This window comes from Abramis brama, assembly GCF_963993115.1.
Source record: "Abramis brama genome assembly, chromosome: 2".
NCBI lineage: Eukaryota > Metazoa > Chordata > Actinopteri > Cypriniformes > Leuciscidae > Abramis > Abramis brama.
The window spans coordinates 45,186,300-45,202,223 of NC_139964.1; the positions used below are offsets into that span (position 1 = coordinate 45,186,300).

At 38.6% G+C, this 15,924-nt stretch overlaps 2 protein-coding genes across 5 annotated transcripts in view; both read right to left on the reverse strand.

Annotated features, from left to right (window-relative positions):
* Window positions 1–2,081, reverse strand: part of cbsa (cystathionine beta-synthase a) — a gene marked incomplete at its 3' end in the record, with an annotated part of 30,066 nt that extends 27,985 nt beyond the window's left edge. The window contains exons 1-2 of the mRNA XM_084095508.1: window positions 1,958–2,081; window positions 766–933 (exon numbers count right to left, since the gene is read on the reverse strand). The remainder of the gene's footprint in view (window positions 1–765; window positions 934–1,957) is intronic.
* A 719-nt stretch (window positions 2,082–2,800) lies between these two features.
* LOC311074681 (uncharacterized protein) lies at window positions 2,801–8,762 on the reverse strand. Of its 4 annotated transcripts, XM_084101470.1 has the most exons (11): window positions 8,439–8,655; window positions 7,992–8,045; window positions 7,736–7,800; window positions 7,576–7,635; window positions 7,395–7,492; window positions 7,099–7,182; window positions 6,751–6,985; window positions 6,296–6,451; window positions 5,973–6,034; window positions 5,717–5,841; window positions 2,801–5,586 (listed from the first exon to the last, which is right to left on the reverse strand). In XM_084101470.1, the coding sequence occupies exons 1-6, from the start codon at window positions 8,532–8,534 to the stop codon at window positions 7,151–7,153; spliced, it is 405 nt and encodes a 134-aa protein (XP_083957596.1). In that variant the 5' UTR covers window positions 8,535–8,655; the 3' UTR covers window positions 2,801–5,586; window positions 5,717–5,841; window positions 5,973–6,034; window positions 6,296–6,451; window positions 6,751–6,985; window positions 7,099–7,150. The 4 variants fall into 4 exon arrangements, with proteins under 4 accessions (XP_083957596.1, XP_083957595.1, XP_083957593.1 ...); XM_084101469.1 differs by having other exon boundaries at window positions 6,751–7,182; window positions 8,439–8,762; XM_084101467.1 differs by lacking the exon at window positions 6,751–6,985.
* Window positions 8,763–15,924: the final 7,162 nt, after the last annotated feature.

Below are 15,924 nucleotides of genomic sequence, written 5' to 3' on the forward strand. Positions count from 1 at the left end.
TGTGAGGCTCTTTTTTCAAAAATTCAACTGACGATTCTTAAAAGTTTCAAATGTTTTGTGCTACTTACATTATAAGGGCCTATTAATGATATCAAACCTGAATGCATAATAACGATTCCCAAATCCATTATTTTAAGTCGGTGGGCTGTTTTTGTTACACAAACCTGGCAACCCAGTCTAGGACGCACGAGTGACGAGTAAGACTATTAAAAGAATGGGGAAGTTTAAAGTGGGTCCATGTGCTCTAAGACATAAACATACAAACTCTTTCATCTAAAAACTTTCAGTTCAGACTTTCTTGCATATACTCTCTTCCCACAAAACACTCTTATAGGACTTGAAGTACAAAATCCTTTTAATACAAATTTGTGCGAGAACGAGGCAACCATGTGCCTGCCAAAAAAACAAAACAAAAAACAAATCCGTGAACTTTTTCTGTAATTTATCAGACTGTCTGTTAGTAAATACGTAAAACGTTGTCGGTTTTAATGGAATTGGTTATAAAGAAATTTTCGTAGTTATTAATAAATCTCATTCCCTGATCTGTTAAGCACAAGGGATTTAGATAATTACTTAATAATAACATACAAATTTAAGTATTTAAACTGAATTTTTATATACATTAAACCATATTCACAAATTATTTTGTAATTATCTGTCTCACTCTCTTTGTAACAAATATATCGCTGATATTTATATTGATATGATATTTTGAATATTGCACAAGTCTACAACAGCTATTTAACGATTGAAATACACATTTACCTTGTTGACGGGCGCGCCGACCGTCCACTTCAACAGCTGTATATAGCAGTACCTGTGTCACGTCAATATGAACGGGGGTTGGCCACTCATTATGGAATTGGCCATGTGTTGGCGCTCAATATGATTGGCTGGGAGGAGGGCGTTTTTCGTTTGCTCTCCTATCAGAAGCTGGGACATGTCCAACATATTATACAAACAACTTGAAAGAAACATTTGGCCTACAACTTTGAAAAACGCCTGAAATATAAGTCATTTTTACATTTTAAGGCAAATTAAAATGTAAAGCTCTCACATGATAATGATAAATAGACAAAACTTGTGACATGTCTTTTTGCTCAAATGATATGCATACTAGCTATAATCACCATGAACCAGAATCATGGCAGCAGGTTTTATGATTTTTGAGATAATAGAGATATTGTTTCCCCAGTACACTCATGATTCTGAACCGCTGGAATATTGCAACAGTATCCCTACCTATACTACAAAGGCAAACATAATTCCTGGTCTTTATGAAGTGCTATTGTCTCCAAACTGATACCACTGCATTTTATGGACAAGCACATAACCAATGAATAATGAACTTCAGTGTGACACCTCCCTTCCCACCCACAACACTTCACTGAAGACCTATGGAATTCCAAAGCTGCCAATATTAAAAATAAATAAATAAATAAATACATAAATAAATATACAAATAAATGTAAAAATAAATATATAAATAAATATACATAGAAAAAAAAAAAAAAAAAAACGAAAATAATTATTTATACATTTATTTCCTTATTTATGTATATATTTATTTTTTTCCATATTTATTTATTTATTTATTTGTAAGGCCCGCTATATTGGCCCAATCTGCCGGTCCGCCAATACATGGGGAAGGTTATCACGTGTTCTGTCCTCACTCATGCAAAGTATTGGTTGGTTAAATTTACAATACATTTAGTTATGTATTCTCTCGTTTATTTCATCTGACTCCATAAATGAAAAGGTTTTAATAATATCTGTGTCTCACTAAAAGTGAGGGAATGTTTTACTATTCCTTTTAACCATTAAATGAACAATGTTATCATGTCATTTAGAATAATCTCATGTAACAATTTAATATTTCAGATATCAGAGATCAATTCCACAATCAATTCAAATATCTAGAACATGATTATACATTGGTTACACCAAAGAATCTTACCCAGCTTGTAACCTGAGATAGAGAGAGAGAAAGGGAAAGAAAGAGAAAGAGAGAGAGAGAGAGAGGGAGAGAGGGAGAGAGAGGGAGAGACCACCTATTCCATTCGTGACCAGCAAAGAAGCGCCCCCTGAGCCAGAGCACACCTTCCTTTATCCCCTTGACCAGGTGACATGGGGGATGGGAGAGGCCACCCTCAAAATGGCTTCTTATTCAACAAAAGGGGGGTGACATTATCTGGACTAGTTTTCTCTAAACTTCTATAAACCTTATTTCCTTTTATTTTATCTATCTGGATATGATATATCTGTACCACTCACTTTGAGACATTTCAAATGACACCAAAAACATAACAGTCAATGATAAACATTCACATTAAACCATGTTCTTGTGTGAGTTCTTTGTTGTTTCTGAGGGGAAGAAAGGCTGTATGGGGGAGGTCGAATGTTAATTAGCCAGCAGGGCCATTTTGTCCCTTAGACCAGGCCCCAACCAGTATTTTCAGTCTTACATATTCTTTTATTTATTTCTACATTTATTCATTTCTACATTTATTTATTTATACATTTATGTATTTTCTACATTTCTTCCTGCGTAGGGTAATAAGGAGGGCGTGGTTTACCTCAGACAGCAATCAAGCTCAGAGTAAGCGAAGGCGAAGGGTTGAGGCCACTCACCCTGTGGCGAAATACAATAAGTATAGCTCACTGACGTTGATACGGTCTGTGACTGCGAGGTATATGGTCAAAAATCCTAAATCTTACTGTGTGACATGGATAGGCTACACTGTTAGACTTTTCAAGGGTTTTTTACAGTAACTTACTGGCAACACTGTTGCCAGTAAGTTACTGTAATTAAGAGTTACAGTACCAAACCGTATTTCAGTTTTGTGTAATACAGTGCATTACTGTAAAAACGAAGCTAATCAGTACAGTGCATTACTGTAAAAACGAAGCTAATCAGTACACTACTGTAATTATTTTTATTTGTACTAAATATAAATTAGATTTGATAATTTTGATATATGATTAATTTTATTTTTATCCTACATAAGTACTACTTTCATACAAACCAATTAGACAAAGTTATCACAAAATACCATTTTTTTATTTAAAACATTTCATATATATCACAAAATAAACATGCCAATGCTGGAAATGATGTGTGAAATTTTTACACATTAATGGGTGAGTTTAGAGACAACATTTTTTGTGTTAATTTTAACTCATTCATTGTGTTAATGATTTTAACAAAGTAAATATGTCAGAGAGGTTAACACAAAGATGTGTAAACGTGTTAAATTAACACATTATGTGCTGTCCTTCACTGCAAACATTTTTGAAAACATACATAAAACCATAAACAAAACATTAGCATTTGACTAAATCAGGGTTCACCAATCTCGGTCCTGGAGGGCCGCTGTCCTGCAGAGTTTAGCTCCAACCAGCTCCAACACACCTGTTTGAAAGTTTCTAGTATGCCTAATGAGACCTTGATTAGCTGGTTCAGGTGTGTTTAATTGGGGTTGGAGCTAAACTCTGCAGGACAGCGGCCCTCCAGGACCGAGATGGGTGAACCCTGGACTAAATGAATGTAGAGTCATTGGTTGTTTAGCTTATACAAGTATTATAATGAAATATCAACCATTACATTCATAAAACTGCAGAATATAAATACATTTTTAAGCATTCAAAAAGGAAATGTCCAACACAGGACAAAACACAGTTCTTTTCACAATATAAGACACATAACCCCACCTTAAAAATAATTTCACTTATTTCCAAAAATTTGTTGGATTCATGTACACTGGTGGCCAAAAGAAGTATTTAAGTGTCTTAATGTTTTTGAAAGAAGTCTCTTTGAAGCTCAAGAAACATTTCTTATTATTATCAATGTCTGACTGTCTACTCCATCTTTTCTACAGCATAGGAGTAAAAGTCATCATCAAAATAATCTTTAAAAAGCCAACACAATGTTTTTGTCCACCTTTGTGAATAAATGAACTTCTCCAAAGATTGGTTCCTGTTCAGAACTTGATTGACAACATCAGAGTGTTCCCTGGGGCCTGTACCATGAAGCCGGATTAGGTGGCTAGCCAGCTATGTTTCAGCTTAGTTTCCGCCAACCCTGGGTTTTAGGTACTATGAAAGTAGCTCGACTTTAATCGGTGTTCGTTGCCATGGTATCTTACGCTGCACGGCTAACCTGCACCGGGGCAGGTTATGTTCTGGATTCAAGATCTCAGACCGAAGTTTGACCAATCAGCTGAGAGCAAAGAAACATATAGGTGACGTAACTTATTCCAAGTGTCTGTTACAATGACTTCACCTTTTCTTCCAAATCCGGTGGACATCTCAGCGCAAATTGTTTGACGAGAAAGAGTTTTTAGCCAGACAAAATCCCCTTGCCTTAACTGATAGTTACTTGTATGAAAGATACAGATTTTCCACGGAAGGAATGTCTTATCTTTGCGAACTTCTTGAGCCGCACATAAAGAATTTAACACGTCGAATTCATGCACTTACTGTACCGCAAATATTGCGTTGCATTTTTTTATTTTTTTTTGCAAGTGATACATTCTTGCACGGTGGGTGACGCACAGAAGCTAGGAGAAAACATATGTTTGTCGAACCATTCGCAAGGTGGTCCTCGCTCTGCAGGAGTACATGAAAAGTTTAACTAATAATGTTCCCCGGACATTTATCGACCACGTCCATAAAAGAGGGCTTTTATAAAATTGCCGGTAAGATATATTGATAGGGTGACATCACATGAACACTTTTTTTTTTTCTCAAAAAGCAAATTTCACAAATGTACTATACAATACAATACATGTTAAGAATTATTTTGAATCTTTTTTATTATTCTTCTGATAATCTTATGATAGGATTCCCAAGTCATTGCAACATGTATGCAGTCTATTGCTCCAATCTCCACTGCTCTAGGGGAACATGAGGCAGATTATGTTAATAGGAAGTCCTATCACAGCCTTAATGTTCAGGTAGAGATGATGTGAATATGTGAGATGATTATTTTCTGTGAGATGAATCTTTAAATTAATAGTAACTTTAACAGATATAACAATGATCTACTAAACATTTCATCTGCAGACGACTTGTGGTCATGAACATATGATCAAGTTTGGATGTCAAATGGCCTGGCTCCAGTGCTTGTCTCACAAATTTCCCATGAGTCTGTGTTGTGTCAGCGCTTTGAGGAAAGCAAGTTAAATTTGGTACAGTACAAAACACTGTTCATTTAAACTGAGATAGAAAAACCTACACAATAACCCCCTATCATGACCCTCAGACAGGGCCACAGCACCACTTCAGTGTGGCCCTCAGTAAAACCAGAGTGAAGATAGAGATGACCTTTGGCATCCTAAAGGCACATTTCAACTGTGTTCGGCGCTTCAGAGTCACCAGAGCGGGCATCATAGATAGTGGCTGTATGTGCCATTCTGCACAATATAGCCACCAGTAGAAAGGAGCGAGAAACAACACAAAACCAGCTTCTCCCCGATGAAACTGACCCGATCACACTTGACCACCCAGCTGGTGCAGATGTAGATGCAATCACCATACAATATTACACTTAATAAAAGCACATTGAAACTGCAGATATGTCTCAAACTGTTTTATTGGTTTTGTGGGATGGGAGGGAGAAAGAGAGCAAGAGAAAGTTGCATTAATAAATATTCATACTAAAGTGTTACTTGGTTAAATAAGTTATACTATATATACTATATAACTATATACATACTGAGATCAGTTTTATCCAGCTGTTTGATTTTGTTTGGAGCCTCCTCAGCTCACAGTCAGCTCCTTTAGTGTGCAGTCTAGTTCAAGACTCCTTTTGTACAGGGCCCTGACTGAGTCTGTTTCCACCTGAAACATAATTCCACCACAAACATGATCATTACAAGTTTTCTGGAGGCTCATCAAATCACAAAAAGTTCCTTGACTTCCTACAAACACAGGACTGACTGTAATTTATGTCAAGGGTTTTAAATCCTTACACATTTCTTCTGAAGCCCATTGAGGTAGAGGCCTCAGTTTCTGGGTCAGGTTGTGAAAAATCCTACAAAAGAGATGTGTAAGGGCCAGTCTCTTTTTTTATGCCACACATTCAAATGTTTGCCATAATAAAAAGCCCAGTGCATTCACATCAGCAACTGTCTGAGAACACACAGACAGAGTGTCTTCATCATTTGCTTCACCCTAATAGTGTGTGTGTGTGAATGTGTGCTAGCTTCAACAGGGACACTGTATTTCCCTCTACTGCAGAACATACAGTCAGCCATATTTAAAACTTAAAAGTAGTAATGTATTGCACACGTACCCAGTGTTACTTGCTTAGAGGAGCCAGCACCAGGGTCAGATTGTACAGCACCTGTAATCCCATCCATAATCGGCCGTCCCTTATTGCCTACTCAGAGCCAACTCCTCCGCCACAGTGTATTCTGGTTTTCTGAATTTAACTCTTTATTTCTGTTTGCTGCAAACAAGTGTGATAAAATGTTCACAAAAGTAATAAAAGGTTGTGGCAAATACTCTTTGAATTAACTCCTTGAAATAACCTTTGAATTATATTTTTATATTTTGTCTTTATCTGCTGCCAAGAACATTTGGAGTTGGGGTTGCATCTAAAAATCAATGAATATTAATCTTTCTTAGTACATACATGCACATTTTTTATATATTATAAAAATAAGCTATAGGCTATATTACACATATAGGCATACATATATACATAAATAATTTTACATAAATATAGAACGTATTTGTTTAACTTACACATTAACAATCAGCAATCTTTCTCCAACAGTCTTCTCTTGCTTTGGCAGCAGAGAACGTATTGTTTCGAGCTTGAAATACATATTTAAATTCATCGTAATTATGAATGATTATCTCTTGCTCCTCCGCAGAAAAATATAACGCTCTCGCTCTACCCGCGATTGGTTGTTCAGTGTCGACGTCACTCTTTTATGTGCACGCGCGCGTGGAGTAATCATAGCTTGAGGATCAAAGCCTGAGTTGACAAAGAAAGTTGATGAGCTGCATCATTACCAATAAAGCCTGATTGCATCGGTTTGGTTTTGTCAACTCAAAACTAATCCTGTAACCCCGAGTTTGTTCAGCTACCTTCATGGTACAGGCCCCTGGTCTGCATGCGTGCCCACAAACACAAATGTACTCAGTCCTTCAGAGGAGATCCCGGTTCCAACACTATATGAGAGAGAGAGAGAGAGAGAGAGAGAGAGAGAGAGAGAGAGAGAGAGAGAATATTAGCGTCACATTATTTTTAACCTCCTTTTTTGTTAATTTTTATTATTATTTTCACAAAAACTTAAGAATATATATTTGTAAACAGCTTTTGTCAATAAATAGCATACAAAATAACTAAATAAAATTATGCCAGATTAAATTTTAATACTTACAAATCCTAAATTCTGTCCAAAAATGCTGAGATCCATAGAAAGAACGACTGAAATCGATGATTTTAGCCCATTTCAGCTTGTCTGCAGTGAAGGAGTACCTGTTTGAGACAAATACACAGTAAGATACATGCAAGAAATCACTGTGTGATGATCGTTCTCTTTCCTACAGTAGTTAACCCACCTGTGCGCTGATATTAGGACCTTCCTAGTCAGGTGGGACTGCAATGGTAGAGTCTTCTGGCTAATAAAATATCAAAATAATGCAAAAATATAAACTTAAGTTGTTTAGAATGCTAGATTTGGTATGAATGAATTAGTGAGAGTTTTACTGCAGTGCTTACCTGGATACATTTAATCTGGTGAGACTGAACAAAGACAATGGTCCATCTTCTGATTGGTTCATTTGCTGTGTAATAAAGTTAGACATAAGGCAAAGGTCACTTATTTGATATAAAGTTAGCCAATTTTATAGAGATTTTATAAGATATTGTAAGCTACCTAGTCTGCACCAGTGGCTCAAAAGCAATTTTCACATAGCGTATTGCTAATCATTTCAGCAAACTTATCTCAAAATATATCACAAATGGGCTGGCCTACCTCTGGAATCTTGCTAGAAGTCACTGGCGCGAATTGGCGCTTTGTTGCAGTTGCCTTTAAACACAAAAATGGAAGTAAATATTAAATTCCATTAAAAAAAAAACTATAATATGGTATAGTTTGCAAACTAATGCTAAAACTATAAAGGTTCTCATCAGTAGGCCAACATTAGGCTATAAACAGAATTTCACATTAGTTTATTCACATTTATTGTTAATGTAAACGCGTTGCTCGTTGGCATATTTGAACTCGACAATTCAATAATCTAACAAAGTGTGTAAAATGAAACGTTAGCTCAGTTTACCATGGTAAAGTTCGTTACCGCCATGTTGACGACGAGTAACGTTAGGCTAACGTTAACGTTATAACATAGGTTAAACTGGGCACAATCCTGTCAACACAGGATTTTTGTGTGTTTTTTATTTATTTTTTTATTATTTTTTTTACCTTGCTTGCTGATCTCTCTCTCTCTCGGTGAAGTGAATTCCGTCTCTTCCCCGGGCCAGACACGAACGTCGCGATCCAACAAAAGACAGACCCCATTACACTGGATGCTCTGACGCGACACGACAAATCCCAGACAGGGATCCCTGCCCATTTGCTGTCACAGCAGAATAGCCACTCTTACCTCTACAGCTTCCACCATGAAGAGGACCATTAATGACCCAGCCAACCCTGGTTCTGACAGCGTATGGGCCCTCATCTAGGCTATTTATTACTTCCCACGGCTCCAAAACCTTAGGGGCGTCAATTCCACAACAAGCAGATATTGATCCATGGCCGTATTTGAAGGATGTAATACTCCATGATATTCATGCAAATGTAGATCTGCTTATTGGAACTGACGCCCCTAAGGTTTTGGAGCCGTGGGAAGTAATAAATAGCCTAGATGAGGGCCCATACGCTGGTTGGCTGGGTCATTAATGGTCCTCTTCATGGTGGAAGCTGTAGAGGTAAGAGTGGCTATTCTGCTGTGACAGCAAATCGCATCTCTGTTGAACACCTGCAAGAAATGCTTGTTAAGCAGTATCACCATGACTTTAATGAAAAATCATCAGAAGAGCAGATTGAAATGTCCAGAGAAGATATTAAGTTCATGGATATTGTCAGTAGCACAGCAAAACTAATTGGAGGTCATTACTGCATTGACTTGCCATTCAGAAAGGAAAATGTAACTCTGCCAGACAATCGTTATATAGCAGAGCAGCGCTTATGTAGCCTGAAAAGAAAGTTTGACAGGAACAGTGTTTTTAAGGAGGAATATACCGCGTTCCTAAATGAAATAATAACACAGCGACATGCTGAGCCAGTTCCTCTTGACCAGCTGACACAGAGCAATGGGAAAGTGTGGTATATCCCTCACCACGGGGTGTATCATCCTCAGAAGGGCAAGTTAAGAGTTGTTTTTGACTGTGCAGCCTCCTACAAAGGAACATCGCTCAATAGTCAGCTTTTGCAAGGCCCCGATCTCACCAACAGCCTCATTGGAGTTTTAGTCCGATTTAGGCAGGAGCCTATTGCAATAGTGGCTGATATCCAATCTATGTTTCACCAGGTTCATGTCTCAAATAAGCACGTTAACTTTCTCCGCTTCCTCTGGTGGCCAGATGGTGACACTGCACAGGCTTCGCAGGAATACCGCATGAAGGTACATCTATTTGGAGCTGCATCATCGCCAAGCTGTGCCAATTATGCCTTGAGGAAAACTGCAGATGACAACGCAGAACATTTCCCTCCAGAGGTTGTGAGTACAGTGAAAAACAATTTTTATGTCGATGATTGCCTCCGTTCAATGGCCTCAGAAGAGGAAGCTAGGAAAATGATCCAAGATTTAACTGCACTTTGTCAGAAAGGAGGATTCACTCTGTCAAAGTGGGTCAGCAATAGTCGTGCAGTGTTGCGCTCTGTCAGTGAAGGCCACAGAGCAAAAGACATGATGGAGCTGGATTTGGATACAGATCAACTTCCTGTTGAACGTACATTAGGACTACAGTGGTACGTTGAGACTGACCAATTTGGATTTAAGGCCTCAGCACAAGAGCAACCACAGACGAGAAGAGGAATTCTTTCGGTGGTCAGCTCCCTCTATGACCCATTGGGCTTCCTTGCTCCATTCAGCATGGTGGCTAAGTTGTTACTGCAGGAACTCTGTAAAAGAAATCTTGGATGGGACGAAGATATTCCCCATGTTCTCGCTAAGCAATGGGCTGGCTGGTTGGAAGATCTCCACAAGGTGGCAAAGTTCAAGATTGACCGTTGCATTAAGCCTAATGACTTTGGCAACCCTGTCACTGTACAACTTCACCACTTCTCTGACGCCAGTGAGGTTGGGTATGGAGCTGTCTCTTACTTAAGACTGGAAAGGGATAATAAAGTGCATGTTGCATTTATGATGGGGAAGGCCAGAGTTGCTCCGCTGAAGCAGACAACAATTCCTCGCCTGGAGCTAACAGCTGCAGTCCTCGCTGTTAAAGTAGACCGCATGCTACAGAAGGAGTTGCAACTTAGGCTGGAGAAATCAGTTTTCTGGACCGACAGCACAACAGTCCTTAAATATATATCAAATGAAAGCCGGCGATTCTATACCTTTGTAGCCAACAGAATTGCAATCATCAGAGAGGCAACTGATGTTGATCAGTGGAGATATGTGGGGACGAAGGAAAACCCAGCAGATGAAGCGTCAAGAGGAATGAGGGCAGAAGATCTCCTGAACAGAAGGAGATGGATGATGGGACCTGATTTCCTTTATAAGTCCAAGGATGGGTGGCCTAAATTGGATGTAGACCTTCAGGTGATTCCTGGCGCTGACCCTGAGATCAAAAGGGACTTGACAGTGAATGCTGTTGTTAAAGACACAGACAATGCTATGAGCCACCTGATTCATTACTTTTCATCTTGGAAGAGATTGCAGGTAGCTGTAGCTTGGCTTCTTAAGATCAAGGATACTCTTGTGTTATTGGGACATAGGAGAAAGGAGCTTTATGCCTCTGCTGACCTCAGTATGGACACTACAGACTGTCATCAACAGGTGGAAAGCCAAATGCAGAGCTTTAAGGCTACGCTCAAAAGACAGAGTCTGACACCTCAAGATGTGACCAGGGCAGAGCTGTCAATCATCCGGTATGTACAACATCAACGGTTTAAGGATGAAATTACCTCGCTGCAGAGTGGTGTGAAATCCGTATCCAAGGACAGTCCACTGTACAGATTGGACCCAGTGATGGATGGTGAGATTCTCAGAGTGGGTGGTCGGTTAAGCAAAGCCTCACTGCCAGTGGAATCCAAGCGTCCTGTTATTCTGTCAAAAGACCTGCATGTATCAACATTAATTCTGCGCCACATTCATCAGCAGATAGGTCATGCTGGAAGAAATTATATGTTGTCCAGTTTAATGCGGAAGTATTGGATTGTAAATGCAAACTCTGCTGCCAGAAAGGTCATATCAGATTGTGTTGTTTGCAGACGCAACAGAGGAAGACTCCTTGAACAAAAAATGGCGGACTTACCTGCTGAAAGAGTGTTGCCTGCTGAAGCCCCTTTTACTCATGTTGGCATTGATTATTTTGGGCCCATTGAAGTTAAAAGAAGCAGATGTCTTCTCAAAAGATACGGAGTACTCTTCACCTGTATGACCAGCCGTGCTGTACACTTGGAAGTAGCATACACATTGGATACAGACTCCTGTATAAATTCAGTGAGAAGATTCATCTGCAGACGAGGCCCAGTTTCAACTCTCAGGTCTGACAATGGAACTAACTTTGTTGGAGCCAGCCGTGAGCTCAAGGAGAGTCTGACTGCTCTGAATCATGGTAAAATTCAAAGAGCCTTTCTTCAGGATGGCATAGAATGGAGATTTAACACCCCATCAGCTTCCCATCAAGGTGGCGTTTGGGAGCGCCTGATTCGCTCAGTGAAGAGTGTTCTTACCTCAGTCCTTAAACAGCAGACCCTGGACGATGAAGCACTCCAAACAATTTTTTGCAAAGTTGAAGCAATATTGAACGATAGGCCTATTACAAGGGCCTCCGATGATTCAAATGACATGGAAGCTTTGACGCCAAATCACATTCTTGTGTTGAAAGGTAAACCAATTATGCCACCAGGATTGTTTGACAGAAATGATCTGTATGTCAGAAAAAGATGGAAGCAGATACAGTACATGGCGGAACTCTTTTGGAAGAGATGGATTTCTGAGTACCTGCCATTGATGCAACAGAGACAAAAATGGGCAGCACTAAGAAGAAACCTTATACCTGGAGATGTTGTTCTTGTGGCAGATGCTACAGCTTCAAGAGGATCTTGGATGATGGGGAAAGTTTTGGATGTCAGATCAGAGGTGAATGAGGTTGTGCGCTCTGTCCGCCTCCAAACGAAGACCAGCATCTTAGAGAGGCCTGTGACGAAGCTGTGCCTGCTGCTGGAGGCGGCAGTGTGATCACATGAACTGACTCTCTCTCTTTCTCTTTGTCTGCCTCTATCATTCTCTTTCTTTCTCTTTCCTTGCAGGTGCGGCAAGACATCTGTGCCTGATATAGTTAGAATATATAGTGTGTAGCTCCGTTTTGAGAGTTCAGTAATTGTCATAATGCGGAGTGTTGGAGCTACATTAGTTTGCTTTCAGTAGTGGTAATTTTGTTAATTGATTTGTTTACTATTATAATTTTGCTCACATTAGTAATATATATTTTGGTAATATTCTTTTGTTTTTTGTTTAGTTAATTGTTTTATTTATATGTTTAGTCTTTATTTTTTGGTTAGTTTACTAACTATAATGTTTTATTCAGACACCTGAGGGCAGTAGTGGGCACAGGTAAAGGTGAATATAGGTAGGAAGTAGGAGGTGATCTGTAGCACCTGGGTGATGGGCATATGGTTTTTTACCAGCGTGAGAGATGCTGTATTGTTTGCTCAGCTCAAGGAAAATAAACCAGCCACAACTCTGAATCAGTCTGGAATTGGACTCATTTCTTGCCTGCGTACATCACCTGTCCAGGGTGCTATAGAAGTTGTCGTTTAAAGTTTGATTTCATTTTTATTTTATTTTTTGTGGACAAACGGCCACTACAGTAGTGATGCGCCGCGGCCGTTATATTTCTGACGTAGTCCGATACGAGTCCAAGCGCTCGCGCTATTTCTGACAAGGGATAAACAGGTTTGCATTTAAAGGTCCGGTCGCTTCAATGTGTCCAATATAGACAGCCTCTGGCTATTATAGCGTTGTAGACACGCGGTGTAAGGCAAAAATTAGGAAATAAAAAGCACGATGGAATGGTGCCAGCCAGAGAGGCAGTTACGTCAAATACAGTAGTATACAGCAAATTTAAAAAATACAGTAAGTCTCTGTATGTGGTGTTAGACGTCACAGAAAATTCCCATGATGCAATGGGAATCACAGTTATTTACTGTAAAGAGAAATAGCAGTATAATACTGGGGGATTTAAAGTAAATAACTGTAGAAATTACAGAAAAGTCTAACAGTGTAGGCTACTCTTTATTCCGGACATGGCCGTAGAACATCGTTTGGTCTGGATTTGTAAAATGTCCTGGGCTAACAAACATGAAACAGGGACTCTGAAACGGAAGCACTTGATATTTTCCATTTTTCGGTCAGAACTGCGGTAAACCACGCCCTCCTCATTACCCTACGCAGGAAGAAATAAATGAAGAAATAAATAAATGTAGAAATAAATAAATGTAGAAATAAATAAATGTAAAAATAAATAAATGTAGAAATAAATGTAGAAATGAATAAATGTATAAATAAATAAAAGAATAAATAAATAAATATGGAAAAAATAAATATATACATAAGGAAATAAATGTATAAATAATTATTTATTTTCGTTTTTTTGCTTTTCTATGTATATTTATTTATATATTTCTTTCTTTATTTTTTATTTTTTACATTTATTTGTATATTTATTTATGTATTTATTTATTTTTAATATTGACAGCTTTGGAATTCCATAGGGGCCTGTTTCAGAAGTGAGGTTAAGTGAAAACTCTGAGTATGTTAACCCTGAAATGAGGGAAACTCTGGGTTTTCTGTTTCAGAATGGGAGGTATGTCAAACCTGAGAAAGCAGAGTAAGTCAAGCCCATTTCTGAAAGAGAGGTAACTTATACTCAGAGTCAGTTACCATGGTAACTTACTCTGTGAACCTAACCTGGGGCAAAGAGTATAGAAGTACTTCTATACTCTTTGCCTGGGGTGCGTTTCCCGTACAACTATATAGCTCGCTGCTTAACTACCATAGTACCATGCATCGTTGGAGAAATCAACTAGCTAGTCACGACTGTTTCCCGAAACCATATGTCGCAAAGTATCGTTCAACCACGTTGGTTTATGACGTCTCGCACATGGTGGACTAATAACTTATTTTAATTAATCTGTTTGAGATCGAATTAACGCTAGATTTTGTCATGTAAGTTACAGACATGGCATCTGAAGACCATTTCTAATTTTTCTCAGTTATTTTGCTTTATTACCAGACTCAATATTTGGCTCGCTCTTACATAGTAGAGCATGTTCGCACATGCGCAGTCTTCAAAAACGATGCTTTAAATCTCTTGACAAACTAAAAGACGTAAATTACATTTGTATGTATTATAAATAAATAACACGGGTTGTACTGAATGTCAGCTTGCTTATTTTGCTAAAGATAAGGATTTATTCAGTCTACATCTCATGTAAACTAGAAACTATGCTTCTAACGACAGGTCGAGAGCCGTCGTTCCAACCACACAAGTTTGCGATGCTGTTTGCGAACGTTCGTTGGAACGATGGTTTCGGGAAACACCAAATCGTTGAACTATGCTGATAACGACAGAACTTGCGACCATAGTTGGCTAAAGATGCTTTCGGGAAACGCACCCCTGGTCGGGAGCAGGTTTTCTTCTGAAAGAGTTTCTTTTGGCCTCCTCCCCTTTTTTAAAGAGGAAGCGGTTTAAACACCTCATTCATTCTTTCAGTAAATTTATTCATTGCTGTTTTTACTGCTGTTTTTTTTCTTTTCTTTTTTTTTAATAAGATGAAGTCTATATAACTCATTAACTGGCAACTGAAAATACAGTAGTAGATTAGAGTTACATAATGTAGTTCTAAACAAATTCTACAGAATTAAACTGGCATTTACTGAAAATCACTGAACTGTGTTCATCTGTGCAACAGAAGTTGATGGACCGTCCTCCTGCTGTTCTTCCACACTCTGGGGGAGGGGGAAGAGATAAGAATACCCGTTTATACTTAGATTTTAAACTTAGATTCTACAGGCTACTCCACACAAAAATATGAAAAAATCTGAATGTGTAGATTGTTTGATGTGTAGACACATAATATTAACATTACCTCTGTAGGCCTCTCTGTGCCAGCAGAAACTCTTTATCCCCATGTGATGAGCATTTGGTTGAGTACACTTTATAACACTATTTGTCATAATTTCTAGTGTATTGAGTAGGCGACTTACAACTGCCTGGGGTTCTGTTGGGACAGGAGGCTCCAAAAGACAGATATTACCATCAGAATCTGTTGGGACCAACAAAAAACCCGACCCAAAGTAAAATAAATGGAAATATCAAAAATAGCCTATATAAAAAATAACACATATGTAAACCTCTTACATTTTATGAAGGCCCTTGGATCTTCGGGAGTGACTGGCTCTGAAGTCCCTCCAGGAATTCCCTCAGCCAAAAATGCTGCTGCACTGCTAGACACTGGATGCTATTTAGTTATTTAATATGTCAAATGTTTGTAAAGTCAGGTAGCCTACACCCATGATATGCTCAAGCCTTACCTGATTGAATTATGTTTTTATATTTAATTTTCAGCTGCTGCCATGTTCTTTTAATTCTGCAGGATTGCACCTACATGAAAATTAAAATTAGGTTGAATAACATACTGTTCTTCCAGTTTCACCTCTGATATTATAACAGTT

Bases quoted from the DNA above. Each gene is read 5' to 3' on its own strand.
- LOC311074681 (XM_084101469.1), bottom strand. From the start codon at position 8,534: ATGGGGTCTGTCTTTTGTTGGATCGCGACGTTCGTGTCTGGCCCGGGG. The intron at 7,801-7,991 runs GTAGGCCAGCCC...TTTATTACACAG, and splicing joins CTTCTAGCAAGATTCCAGAG to CAAATGAACCAATCAGAAGA. The intron at 7,493-7,575 runs GTGGGTTAACTA...TGTCTCAAACAG, and splicing joins GTCCTAATATCAGCGCACAG to GTACTCCTTCACTGCAGACA.